A 12,791-nucleotide genomic window follows, 5' to 3' on the forward strand; every position below is an offset into this window, starting at 1 on the left:
CTTCCCCGCCGGCGTCGTTTTTTGGGGTGCGGCTGTGGGGGAGGACGGCCTCTCGCTGGCTAGGTGCGGGGGTAGGGGGCAGTCCCGGAGTCGGATGCGAACCCGGGTGAAGCGAGCGCCCGCAGAGCCCCAGAGCCCGCAGAGCCCGGCCTCCGCCTCTGCCTCTACCCCCCCGGGAGGAGGTGGATGTCGGGGAGCCGAGGACGGGGACCCCAGGTTTGCCGATGGAAACCTGCGTCCCTCACACAGGACCCTGACTGCCCCGGCCCTGCCCGGCTTCACCCCCGCCGTGCTCACAGCCCGACCTCGGCAGGGAATTCTAGCACATTTCAGGGAAGGGTTGCCCAGACCTGGATCCCTTTTCTCAACGCAGGAGTTCTGAAGGCTCTTCCCCCCTCCCCTGCGACCCTCCTTCCTTCAGGAGAACCTTGGGGTACAAACCTCCCGCCAGAGCTGGGCCGGCCCCCACCTGAAGCTCAGCTTCCCCACAAACCCGGGGCCGGCCCAGGGGTGCCGGGGCCTCGGCAGCTTCGGGCTGGGATGGGGCGAAGGCTCGGCAGCCTGGGGTCCCCTCGCCCCACAACCGCGCATGCCCCGTGCGCCACGGCCCCGCCACCCCGCGCCCACCGTCCTTGCGCAGAGACACCTCCTCTGTGACCTCTGCTCGGGCCGCGCCCCGGGGTCCGGGGCTTGAACCCCAATGTAGTTCTCGCTCGGGGCCAGGGGGACAGCGGCGGCCCCAAGCCCAACGCAGCCCCGCCCACCGAGACCACGCCCCACCGAGACCACGCCCCCGCACCAACCGGCGGGACACGCCCACTCAGATCGCCACGCCCCCGTCCAGCCGGCCACGCCCCCGCCTGCACCTCCTGGACTTGCACGGTGTGAGGACCCTGAGCCTCGATTCACCCGCCGGTCCCCACCCGTTAGGAGGGATCTCCTAGGCCGTCGTGTGCCCACCCGCGGCATTAACGGCACCGTGTCTCCAGGTGTGGGTGCGCCCCGGGAAAGAGCGGACGGGGTGTCAGGAGTTCTGCGGACGGTCACGTGACGCAGAGGGGCCCGCCCGACCGCGGTTCCCCCACCCACCCGCGCCCTGGCTGCCCCGCTCCACCCGGCCCCCCGCGTCCCCCGCGTCCCCGGCTGCTTGGCCTTGTGATGGTTGAAGGGCCCCACGCGGCCCCGGCCCCCAGGTAAGCTGCCCCCAGGCGTGACCGCGAGAAGTGGCCCTGGCACAGTCCAGTGAAGGAAGCCTTCGTCCACCTAGTGTATATGAGGGCTGGGAATGTGGCCTAGTGGTAAACTACTTGCCTCACATACATGAAGCCCAGGGTTCGATTCCTCAGCACCACATATATAGAAGAAGACAGAAGTGGCCAGAAGTGGTGCTGGGGTTCAAGTGGTAAGAGTGCTAGCCTTGAGTGCTAGCCAGGGACAGTGCTCAGGCCCTGTGTTCAAGCCCCAGGACTCGCAAAAAAAAAAAATAGTGTATATGAATTGTAGAAAGAGATGTCGAGTTTGATTTTTCCATGGATGTCTAGAATATATTTTGATCAAATTCATCTCTTCTTCCTCCTCTTCCTCCTCCTCCTCCTCCTCCTCCTCCTCCTCCTCCTCCTCCTCCTCCTCCTCCTCCTCCTCCTCCTCCTCCTCATCCTCCTCCTCCTTCTCCACCTCCTCCTCCTCTTCTTTTTGTGCTCATCCTGGGGCTTGAACCCTGGGCCTGGATGCTGTCCCTGAGCTTGACCCACAACGGCATTTCCGGGTTTTTGGTGGTTAGGTTAATTGGAGATAAGAGTCTCCTGGACTTTCCTGCCTAGGCTGGCTTTGAACTGGAATCCTCAGATCTCATCCCCTTGAGCATCTGGGATTACAGGAATGAGCACCAGCGCCAGACCCTCTCAATGCTCCTCGGACATAGCTTTTGGCAAGACACAACCATTGCAGGACCAAGTCCCCATCCAGACACCACAGATGAACTCCGCCCGGCCCCTCCCCCCACCCCAGGTCCCGGGGAATCTTGGCTGCATTTCCCTCCCTATACCTGCAAATCAGACCCCACACTGCTTCCTCCCTTCCCAGCCTGCCACCCCCACATTGGACATCCTCCCTGTCACCCAGCACCTCCCCTGAGTCCCTGTCTGAGCTCCTGCTGCCAGGCGCAAGATGGCTGCCATTCCTAAGGTTGATGGCTGGGAGTGCAAGGACCCTGCTCTGCACCCCTCTCCTCCCCTTCCCCTTCCCACCCCCCCCTTTCTGCACCTCCTGTCCTCCCTCTCCACCTCCTCTGCCTCCAGTTCCTCTGCTCAGGCCATGCCCACCACACCTCAGATGCCGGAGCCCACGCCAGCCACCACCGCTCAGGATGGTTCCATGGACACTTCTGGAAGCGGTGGCACTGGGGAGCCCCACAAGAGGCCTGTGAGCCCCGGTGGAAGGGCTAGCCCACCCCAGCCATGCAGTAGCCATGCGAGGAGCATACTAGGCGGGGAGGGGACACAGGGTGGACGCCATAGCACCCATGGGCACCGCCTCCAACAGGCACGGAGTCAGGAGCTGAGCCATGTTCCATGCGCTGTGCATCCTCCTCCATCCATCCTCCACCATCCTCCATTCTCCTCTATCCTCCATCCATCCTCCCTTCTCCATCCATTCTTTATCCACCCTCCATCTACCCTCCATCCATCCTCCATCCATTCTCCACCCATCCTCCATCTTCCTCCATCCATCCTCCATCCATCCTCCATTCTCCTCTATCCTCCATCCATTCTCCATCTTCCTCCATCTACCCTCCATCCATCCTCCATCCATTCTCCATCATCCTCCATCATCCATTAGCCCACTCAATTGTCTCTTCATCTATCCATATTGCCCTCCACCCACCCCTCACCCATCACCTATCCACTCATTCATTATCCATCCATCCACCCTCCATCCACCCATTCCTCCTCCCTTCTCCCCCACCCATGTATTTCATGGTGGCTCACTGCAGTCTTCTGCATGTCAGGCCAAGTCCCCTCCCTGGGCTAGGTCCCCACTGACAAAGGGTACTGGTGTAGGAGAGGGCAGTCACAAGAGCCTGGGCCCTGCTAACAGGGTGCACCTGCCTCCCTCCTCTTCTCCCCTCCTCCCCTCCACTCATGGGCAGGCCAGGGACATTCCCTGCAGGAGTCCAGCGGGCCCCTGGAGTTCAAGGCCCCCAGGTATGGACAGCTTAGAAATCTCTTCCCTGCTGCACAACCATGAAGCCATTGAATTGGTTCCCTGGCCCAGTGCCACCTTCCACACCTCCCCTTTGGACTCAGGAACCTTAAATCAAGTGCCCAGACAGCTTGCAAGAAGCAGCTGCTTGGGGCTGGGAACATGGCCTAGTGGTAGAGTGCTTGCCTCGTGTATATGAAGCCCTGGGTTTGATTCCTGACTACCACATATATGGAAAAAGCCAGAAGTGGCGCTATGGCTCAAGTGGCAGAGTGCTAGCCTTGAGCAAAAAGAAGCCAGGGACAGTGCTCAGGCTCTGAGTCCAAGCCCCAGGACTAGCCAAAAAAACAAAAAACAAAACCAAAAAAAAAAAAAAAAAGCAGCTGCTTAATTTCTTGACACATTTCCCCTGGTGAGGGAGTGGGGTGAAGGAGTGGCCCACTGCCTTTTGGAGCAGAGGGCCTGGGGCTGCCGGCCTCTCTCTGGGAGAGGCTCTGTCTGGGCTGTGGGCCCATGGCCCTCCCTCTGCCCTCTGGACCTAGACTCTCCTTGCAATCCTGAGGTCAGGATTGTACCCCAAAGCCTCCTCACCCCTGGGACCCCTTCCTCTCTTGGACCTGGCAGGGACGCATCCTGAGCTGTCACCCTAGCTACTCAGGCAGTAAAAGCAGGAGAATCGAGGTTAAAGTTTGCAAGCCCCTATCTTAACTAGTACGCTGCGTGATGTGGTCTCCACCTGTAATCCGGCTACCTCCTGGTTGGAGGATTTGAGCTCAGCTTTCTTGCCAGCTTGGGCTCCCCTCCCAGGCAGTGGGTCCTGACCCCAGGGTGGAGGTCAGAGGGTGACAGGAATGCTGCCCCATTTTTGTGGACCTGGGAAGGGGGCCTATGAGGAATGGGAGCACTGGAGCCTGGTGTAGGGGGGTCCCAGAGGCCCTGGGGCTATGCAGGGGTTCTGGGGTGGTGTACTCCCAGGGACAAGTCCAAGGTGGCCCGGTGGCAGACAGTGGGAGGCAGGAGGACCCCAGGGCTGCAGCATGCGGTGTGGATGCAGGGCCAGAGCTCTTAGGCCTGCACCGTGCACATTTGCCACTGTTTTTTTAAAATTCTATTAACGTTTAATTTAATATAAATAAAATAAGGGGGGCTGTGTGAGGCAATGCCCACGTCGGTCAGCAGATGGCGCTGTGGGCACGTGGACAGGGCATTGCACACCGGCCCGGCCTGGCCCGTGCCAGCCTGTGCCAGCCCACAGCCAGGGCTGCCCGTCCACCCTCACGGCCTGCGCAGCCCGGTGCCCCAGACGTAAGGTCAGTAAGCGGCCTAAAGACCACACGGCTTCACCTGGAAGTCCAGCCACTCAGGAGGCTGAGATCTGAGGAAGGAGGTTTGAATCCAGCAGGGGCAGGAAAGCCCAGGAGACTCTTTATCTCCAGTTAACCACCCAAAAGCCAGAGTTGGCACTGTGGCCACAGACAGACAGACACACGTGCGCACACACACACACACACACTCACAATCACACGGCGCACAAGAGGGCCTGGGCTCACGTGACCTGCGTTCCCGAGCCTTGGGGCGTAGGTGCAGCATTTTTTTTTTCGGCCAGTCCTGGGGCTTGGACTCGGGGCCTGAACACTGACCCTGGCTTCTCTTTGCTCAAGGCTAGCACTCTGCCACTTGAGCCACAGAGGTGCAGCATTTCTGAGGTGTGGTGGGAGCCAGGTGTGCCCTGCCTGCACCCTCGGGCTCCACTCCTCCTCAGGGGCCTCCAGGATGCAGCCTCCTTGCTTAAGGAGGCTGACAGCCAACTCCAAGGAAGGGGGACTCTGGTGTTCTAGAAAGTTCTGGAACATCCACCCTCAGGATGGCCCCTCTCAGCCCTTTGATCCCAGCCCATGTCTAGGACTTTTGCCTCTAAATGCGAATTTGATTCCTCTTTTTCTTGAAATCACCTTGTTTCAGATGTGTTTCTTTTCTTTTTTATTCTTTGTTGGTTGTGGGGCTTGAACTCAGGGCCTGGGCTCTGTCCCTGAGCTCTTCAGCTCAAGGCTAGCACTCTACCACTTGAGCCACAGCACCACTTCTGGTTTTCTGGTGGTTCATTGGAGATAAGAGTCTCACAGACTTTCCTTCCCAGGCTGGCTTTGAACTATGATCCTCAGATCTCAGCCTCCTGAGTAGCTGGGATGACAGGTGTGAGTCTGGCTCAGATGAGTTTCTTTTGGAGAAAACTCTTTTTAAAATGCAAAACCCAGAGGACAGCCACAGACCAGGCCAACGAAGCCATGAGGCCCAGGCTGGCTGGGCCTGGGGAGGGCCACCAGCCCAGGGCTACTCCCTGATGCTTGTGAAGGCCCACATGGGGGCCAGTGTGGTGGCTCAAGGCTGTGATCCTTGCTACTTGGGAGGCAGAGAGTGGGGTATTGTGGTTGGAGGCTAGCTCAGATATCAAAGTTAATAAACATTTGCAAGACTCCATCTCAACCAGCGGTTGGGTGCAGTAGTACACGCCTGTCATGCCAGTGACATGGGGAAGCATAAGAAGGGAGATCACAGTCCAGGACAGCCTAGGCATAAAGTGAATCCACACCTCAGGAGGAACCACATGTAAAAAGGGGCACGGGGCGGGCTCTATCCTGTGAGCCACACCCTGCCCCTGCCCTCATCCTGGTTTACTTTTAGTTATTTTTTTCAGATAGCTAGGGTCTCACACTGTTGCTGTGGGGTTGGCCTGGAACCGGGATCCTTCTCCCTCTGTCTCCTGAGAGCTGGGATTACAAGCGTGTGCCACCACACCCAGCCCTCACTGTGGGTTAGGAAATCACACTTCTGATCCTGTCACTCTCAGAGCTGGAGCCCACAGTCCTGGCAGGCGCCCCCCTGCTGCCCTGCTGTGCTGCCCCCCCCCCACTCACCTTCCCGAGTGAGGGTGCCCTCCCCATCCTTCCTAGGCTGAGGGGCCTCCTCTGGGGTCCTCGGCCTGTGACAGAACTGCTGCCATGATCTCAGTTTTCCAAAGAGAGAAACTGAGTCCCGGTGAACTAAGCAACTTGTCCACCTGGAGGGGCGGCCGGGCTGTGCTTAGCCAGTCATGGCCGCCACCAACCTGATGTCCGGGAAGGTTAAACTCTTAGCAGAGGGAGCTGTGGTGGAGGAGCTTCTAGAATCTTCTCCTCTGCCCTGGGCGGCTCCCTGTATCCTAGGGCAGGTGGCCAGTGGCCGGTGGTGGGGGCGCCACCCTCCCAAGGCTTGGGGGCCTGAGGGGAGGGAGGGACCAACACTTCCCAGAAAGCTGGGGTGACAGGCACGCACCCCTTCACTCAGCCCACTGCCAGGGGGTGTCCCCTAGGGGTGATGGAATATTCTGGATATAAATATTGGCCCAAGCCGGTGAGAGATGACCCATGGAGAAGGGCCTGGCCTAATCAGGGGATGTGGTGTCCCAGGCTGGAGGAAGGGGTCACCCAGGTGTGGGGGCCCTCCCTCTGGCTGGCGGCCTTGCTGGGGGCCCATGGCAGCCGAGCTGGCCCAGCGTGGGCTTGAATCCCTCCAAACAGTGGACAAAAGCCCTCCATCCCGTTGTGTTTTCAGGTATCTGTCACAGTGATGGAATGATGAAACCATGTGTGTGTCCGTGTGTGTGTGCGTGTGCATGTGTGTGTGTGCATGCACAGACTGGTCCTGGGGCTTGAACTCAAGACCTGGGCTCCAACCCTGGGCTTTTTCCCCCAAGGCTGCTGCTCTGCCCTTTGGGCCATACCTCTGGTGTTTTTTTGCTGGTTTATTGGAGATAAGAGTCTCTTGGACTTTCCTGCCCGGCTGGCTTTGAACTGGGATCCTCAGGTCTCAGCTTCCTGAGTGGCTGGGATTGCAGGCGAGAGCAGGGCGCCCTGCGTGTTGATGGAGTGCGTGTCCCTGGCAGCGGGGGTAAGGGGAGGACTGCGCCCCACAGATCCCCGGCCCCCTCTGACTTTCCATGCACTTAATTGCTTCTTTTGATGGACACACGGTTTTCATTATGACCGAGCCCCGTTTATCCCTCTCTCATTTTAGATCTGGTGCCATGTGAGTCCCCGCCTGCCCTTCCACCCCCTCCCCCAGCCGCCCTCCTCCTGTCCTTGATGCCCCAGGCTCTACCCGCCCCATGCCCTGTCCCCCCATCTCTATCCTTTCCTGAGCCTCCCCCGCCAGGCCTGGTGCAGGCTCACACTAGGTGCTCAATAAAACCCTCAGCCACGGAGCCAGGGCCCTGCGGCCCAGCTGGCGACCATTAGAGCCCGCCGATGAGCTCAGACGCCCCAGTGTGAGCTGAGACCCCGAGTCCCTGTGGGCGCCCCGCCGCAGGAATGCTGGGTGTCTTTCTAATTACGCGATGAATCACGCCAGCTCAGCTTCCCACCGCCTTTATTGTGGTGTCCTCCTGCGCCCCCGAGGGTGACAGGAGCTGTGCTCCCCTCCTCTGTGGCCTGGGGTCCCCTGCCACCCTCACGGGGTCCCCCACCCCTAGTCCTTCTCCTCGCCGTGAGTGATGACATAGCACAGGTTGCGGTAATCCAGATTCCCATATGCGTCCGGAGGAAACGCTGCAAACATCTGCTTGGCCTGCGGGAGAGGCGGGGGTCAGGGTCAGGGGGCCGGGGTGGACCACGGGACCACGTGGGGACCCCCAAGGCCCCCCTCACCTCCTCCTCACTGAAGCGGTCAGCCTGCGTCATGAGCTTCTCCTTGATGCTGCTTGTGGGGAGACAACCATGGTCTCAGGGGTGGGGGGTCCCCTGCGCCATGCAGGCTCCAGGGATGCGGGGTGCCCCAGGCCCCCGCGGCACTCCCATAAAACCCAGAGCTCCCCACATGATCTCGGGGCCCTGGGTCAGGGTGCCCTGCTCTGCACTCTATCTCGGGGCCCCGGGGGCTCCCCTCCCACCCTGGGCCTGGCCATGGCTCGTGAGGCCGGCATTCTCAGGACCGGCTCAGGCCCTCGGAGCACTGGGAGCGGGGGGGGGGGGGGGGGGGGAGTGAGTAGGAGGGGGAGGGTCGGGGGTGAGCCAGGGCCCCCGGCCGTGTCCTGCATGATGCACATTTTCCATGATCTCCAGGGCTGTGGACACTCAGGGTTTCCAGAGTTCTGTGGTCTCTGGGGGCTCCTGGCCCCCCAAGCCAAGCCAGGCCTGGAAGTGGCTGACACAGGGGCCGGCATGGGGGTTCTGGGGCTCCTCAGCGTGCCAGGGTAGAGGAAGGGGCTGCAGACCCCCAGGTGGCAGCCCAAGACCCCTTTCAGCACACTTGTGCCCCTGGGTCTGGCTTACAGTCTCCAAAGAGATGGGGGACCCTCCCAGAGATGAGGGACCCTACAACCCCTCTCCTCCCCGCCCCCCAGCCCCCCTTGGGTGGGAACTCAGTTAAGAGAGAAGCAACCCCAAAGCCTCAAAACCTGAAACACAATGGGTTTGGGGGTGGGGAGGTAAACAGGGGTCTGGGCTGGCACCTGTGGGGGGTCACCCCACCTCCACCTGCACCCCATTGGCTCCAGATTTCACGGTCCTCCCCCACCTCTCCACCCTCCTTTTCTGCGCTGGCCTCCGCCCGAGTCCTCCTCTCCCCATGCACACTGGAAGTGGGGTGCAAGCCCCCCACACCAGCCTCACACCAGCTCCTCTCCAGCCTCCTCCCTGTGCCCCCAGACCCCACCACCCTTGGGGCGCTCACAAGTCTGCCTTGACGAAGCCTTTGCCCTCAGCATCAAACACTTTGAAGGCATGGAGGATGGTCTCCTCGGGGTCCGTGCCTGGGGCGAGCGGAAGGTATGGGGTTCAGGCTCCCCAGCCAAGCCCACCCAGGGCCAGAAAGCACCCCCCCATTACAGTCAGAAACAAGGGCCAGCTGTGAGCAACCGCACAGCCGCGCACAGCCGCGCACAGCTGGCTGCTGGCTTGGGGGATCAGGGGGTGGGTCTGGGGTCTCCATGAATAGTGGGGTCTTGGCGGTGCAGCCTGGGGCCCCCTTGGCTCAGGCTGGGTCGGCAGGCACTCCCAGCGCGGCTCAGTGGGAGCTCTGAGAGGGGGAAGGGAGCAGTGGAGGGGAGAAGCAGAGGGGCAAGGTGAAGAGGACGCAGCCCCCCAGCCTGTCCACTGCCACACAATGCCGGGGTGACAGGCCGCGGGGCTCAGCTGGCTGCTCCCGGGACGGGGGTCTGGGCACTGGGCATATGCCCCCCTACCTCCTCTGGGGCCTCATAACAGCCCGCTTGGCTGCTTCCCTGCCCCCCCCCCCCGCCAACAGCCTGTCCTCGCCCCAATTAGCGGACAGCACAAGGCCCCCGCCTGGCCTCTCACATGGGCTCGGCCTGGGCACAGATGAGAAAAAGCTGTGGCCTGGCGGGGAGGGGGGGCAGGTCACCCCTCTGGCCACGAAGGGACCTGGCGTTTTGGCCTCAGCCCCCTCTTCAGGAGGGGCGTCCCCTCCAGCCCCCTCCCCACACCCTGCCCACCCCAGTGCACACCCTGGCCAGGGCTGACATCAGAGCCCAGCGGCTCCCGGTCCCCAGGTCTCTGCACATCCCCAAGTTCAAAGCCTGCCGGGGTGGGCAGCTTATGAGGCTGGGGGTGACGATGGTGCCTTGGGTGACTGGGGCTGGGGGTCAGGGCGAGGGACACATGGACCCCAGGGATGCACCTGTGTGTGAGCATGCGTGTGTGTGAGCATGCCTGTATGTGCGTATGCGTGCACGTGTGTGTGTGTGTGTGTACACGCGTATGCACGTGTGCTGGTCCTGGGGCTTGAACTCAGGGCCTGGGTGCTGTCTCTGAGCTTTTTCACTCAAGGCTGGCGCTCTACCTGATGCTCTACCTGGCGCTACCACCTGAGCCACAGCGCCACTTCAGCTTTTTTGTTGGTTCATTGGCGATGAGTCTCCTGGGCTTTCCTGCCTGGGCCCTGAGCCCCGTCCTCGGCCCCCCGCCTCTGGGCCGCAGCCCTCACCTTTCAGCTTCTCCCCGAACATGGTGAGGAACACGGTGAAATTGATGGGGCCGGGTGCCTCTCGCACCATCACCTCCAGCTCCTCGTTCTTCACATTGATGCGGCCTGGGGGAGGGTGGGGTCTGAAGGGGGCCATGAGGGGACCCTGGGGAGCTGGCAGCCACCCTTGAGACTCCCTACAGCCCCCCACCTCACTGTGGCTGTACAGATGCCTTTGCCCCCCCCCCCCAGGGCCTTTGCACAAGCTACCACTGCCCTCGACAGTCTGGCAGGCCTGGGAGCCCCGTCATGTTGGGTGGCGCCCCCTCTGCACTCTGCCTTGCCTGGGCCCAGGCCTCCCTGCTGCCCCTCTTCCAGGGTGACGTGTGCTCAGCTCCACCACCCCCTTGTGTCCCCCAAGTCTCCACAGCACTGGCACTCACCCAGCGCGGCAAAGGTGTCACGCAGGTCTTCCTTGTCGATGAAGCCGTCCCGGTTCTGGTCCATGATGGTGAAGGCCTGGGGGGACAGCAGCAGAGTGGCCCTGGCCCCGGGGAACCCTGGCTCTGCCCCAGCCCCAGCCTCCCCCAGCCCGGGGGGACCCCAGCTCTGCCCCAGCCCCAGCTCTACCCCAGCCCCAGCCTCCCTCAGCCCGGGGGGAACCCTGGCTCTGCCCCATCCCCACGGGCACCACGGCCATCTGCACACAGCGCGGGGTCAGACTCATCCTCTCTCAGGTCCCGGGCACCCCTGTTTAAGACAGGGACACCAAGGCCTAGAGAGAGAAAGGGCTTGCCCAAGACCATATAGCGAGTGCAGGATCAGGTTGGGGGCTGCCCAGGTCAGGGGGTCCTGGGGCTCCCCAACTTCCCTGACACATGGGGGCACAGACCCCCCAATTCCCTGTGGTGACATGTGGGGCACAGGCCCGCTATTCCCTGTGGTGAAACGGGCGGCGTGGGGCCCACCCACCTCCTTGAACTCTTGGATCTGGGACTGGTCGAACATGGAGAAGACGTTGGAGCTGGCTGCCCCCTCGGCCCTCTTCCGGGCTCTCCTGGGTGCCTGTGGACACGGGAAAGTCTGTGGCACCTCTGCTCCTGGGGGTCCCCCACCCCGGTCAGAACATCCTTGAGCCTCACAGGCTAGGCACAGCTGGAAACCAGGTGTCTCCAGGGAGCCCCAACAGTGCTCCTTGAGCCCCCAAAGCCAGGCCACAGAGTCCTGGCCAGCTTCCCCCTCTGGAGCCTGCATCAGGAACTGCAGCATCCAGCAGACTCCTCACTGGCTTTTCCTCTACCTCTTCTACCTTTACCTCTACTTCCTTCTGGTTAACAAAATAACCGCCAGGCGCCGGCACCTCAGGCTTGCAATCCCAGCTACTCGGGAGGCTGAGATCTGCAGGGCCGCAGTTCAAAGGCAGCCTGAGCAGGAAGTCTGTCAGACTTTTTTTTTTTAATCTCCAATGAGCCAGCGAAAAACCATCCTGGAGGGGTGGTTCAAGTGGTTGAACACCAGGCTGGAGAAAGCACAAGGCCCTGAGTGCAAACCTAGTGATGTCCAAAGGAAAAACCCTGTCTGGGGCACATTCTGCACCTCCACACTTGCCCTCGGCATGTGCCCCGTCCTCGTGCTCCCCCAGGGCCCCCGGTTCTGGGCCCCAGCTTTGCCCACTGCGTGCCACCCGCTGTAAGCTGCACAGAGCGGCCAGGGCCAGCTCTCTCAGTGCTGCGTGTGTGGCCCTCTCCAGCCAGCCCTTGCTGCCTGTGACAGACCCCTGAAAACGCAAGGTGCCCCAGGGACAGTCGGGGGGCTGCCAGGCCTGGCTCTCACCCCGGCCTTGCTGCTTGCTGTCTACCTGCACAGGGCCTCCATTTCCCCATTTGTAAAACCAAGAGAACACCCACCTCTGCTGAGGGACATCGCTTCCCCTGCTGCCCCCCCCCCCCCCAGCCCTGGCCCCCGCTGCCCCGCAGCAGCCTACCATGTTCTGGATCCTTCTGCCGCACTGCCACAGGGCTAGAGGGGGGCTGGAGCTGGCTCCTTAAATAGTGCTCCTGGGGCGGCCCCTACACAGGCGGGCAGGGCCCCCTGGGAGCGTGGGGGGCTCGTGATCCTTGGCCAAAGCCCACAGATGGATCTGAGGCTGCCTAAGCTGGGGGATCTCCGGGAGCTCAGGGCCTGGCTCAGAGCCGCCCCAGCAGGCCAGAGGGGCCAGGGGACGGTCAAGGTCAGGCGGGCTGGGCAGTGCCAGCGGGAGCCGTACGGTTCCGGGGCAATTAGCATGGCATTTGCATGTAATTTGCATGCACTGGCCCACATCTTCAGATGATCTTTTAGATGGCTGTGTGTGTGTGTGTGTGTGTGTCCTGGGGCTTGCACTCTTCCACAGCTCCACTTCTGGCTTTTTGGTGGTTCACTGGAGGGAAGAGCGCCTCCTGGGCTTTCCTGCCCCGGCTGGCTTTGAACCGCGACCCTCCAGATCTCAGCCTTCTGAGTCACTGGGATGGCAGGCGTGAGCCTCAGCACCCGGCTGGATAGCTGGTAATAAATGATGCCAGGGAACTGCCCTGCGCTGAGAGGACTTTTTCTGTGTCCACTCCTGACTGTTGTTCCTGGTGTTTTCCCAGCTG

General features: G+C 61.5%; 1 protein-coding gene across 1 annotated transcript; it reads right to left on the bottom strand.

Moving 5' to 3' along the window:
- Positions 1-7,595: 7,595 nt before the first annotated feature.
- On the bottom strand, positions 7,596-12,313 carry Myl10 (myosin light chain 10). Its single transcript, XM_048351184.1, has 7 exons — positions 12,143-12,313; positions 11,131-11,223; positions 10,602-10,677; positions 10,180-10,284; positions 8,908-8,986; positions 7,884-7,932; positions 7,596-7,803 (listed from the first exon to the last, which is right to left on the bottom strand). The coding sequence occupies exons 1-7, from the start codon at positions 12,143-12,145 to the stop codon at positions 7,705-7,707; spliced, it is 504 nt and encodes a 167-aa protein (XP_048207141.1). The 5' UTR covers positions 12,146-12,313; the 3' UTR covers positions 7,596-7,704.
- Between the last annotated feature and the right edge of the window lie 478 nt (positions 12,314-12,791).

The sequence above is a fragment of the Perognathus longimembris genome, chromosome 1, assembly GCF_023159225.1.
Source record: "Perognathus longimembris pacificus isolate PPM17 chromosome 1, ASM2315922v1, whole genome shotgun sequence".
Lineage (NCBI taxonomy): Eukaryota > Metazoa > Chordata > Mammalia > Rodentia > Heteromyidae > Perognathus > Perognathus longimembris.

Bases quoted from the DNA above. Each gene is read 5' to 3' on its own strand.
- Myl10 (XM_048351184.1), bottom strand. The intron at 10,678-11,130 runs GTGGGTGGGCCC...CTGTCCCCCCAG, and splicing joins AGATCCAAGAGTTCAAGGAG to GCCTTCACCATCATGGACCA. The intron at 7,933-8,907 runs GTGAGCGCCCCA...CCCCACAAGCAG, and splicing joins GGCTTCGTCAAGGCAGACTT to CATCAAGGAGAAGCTCATGA.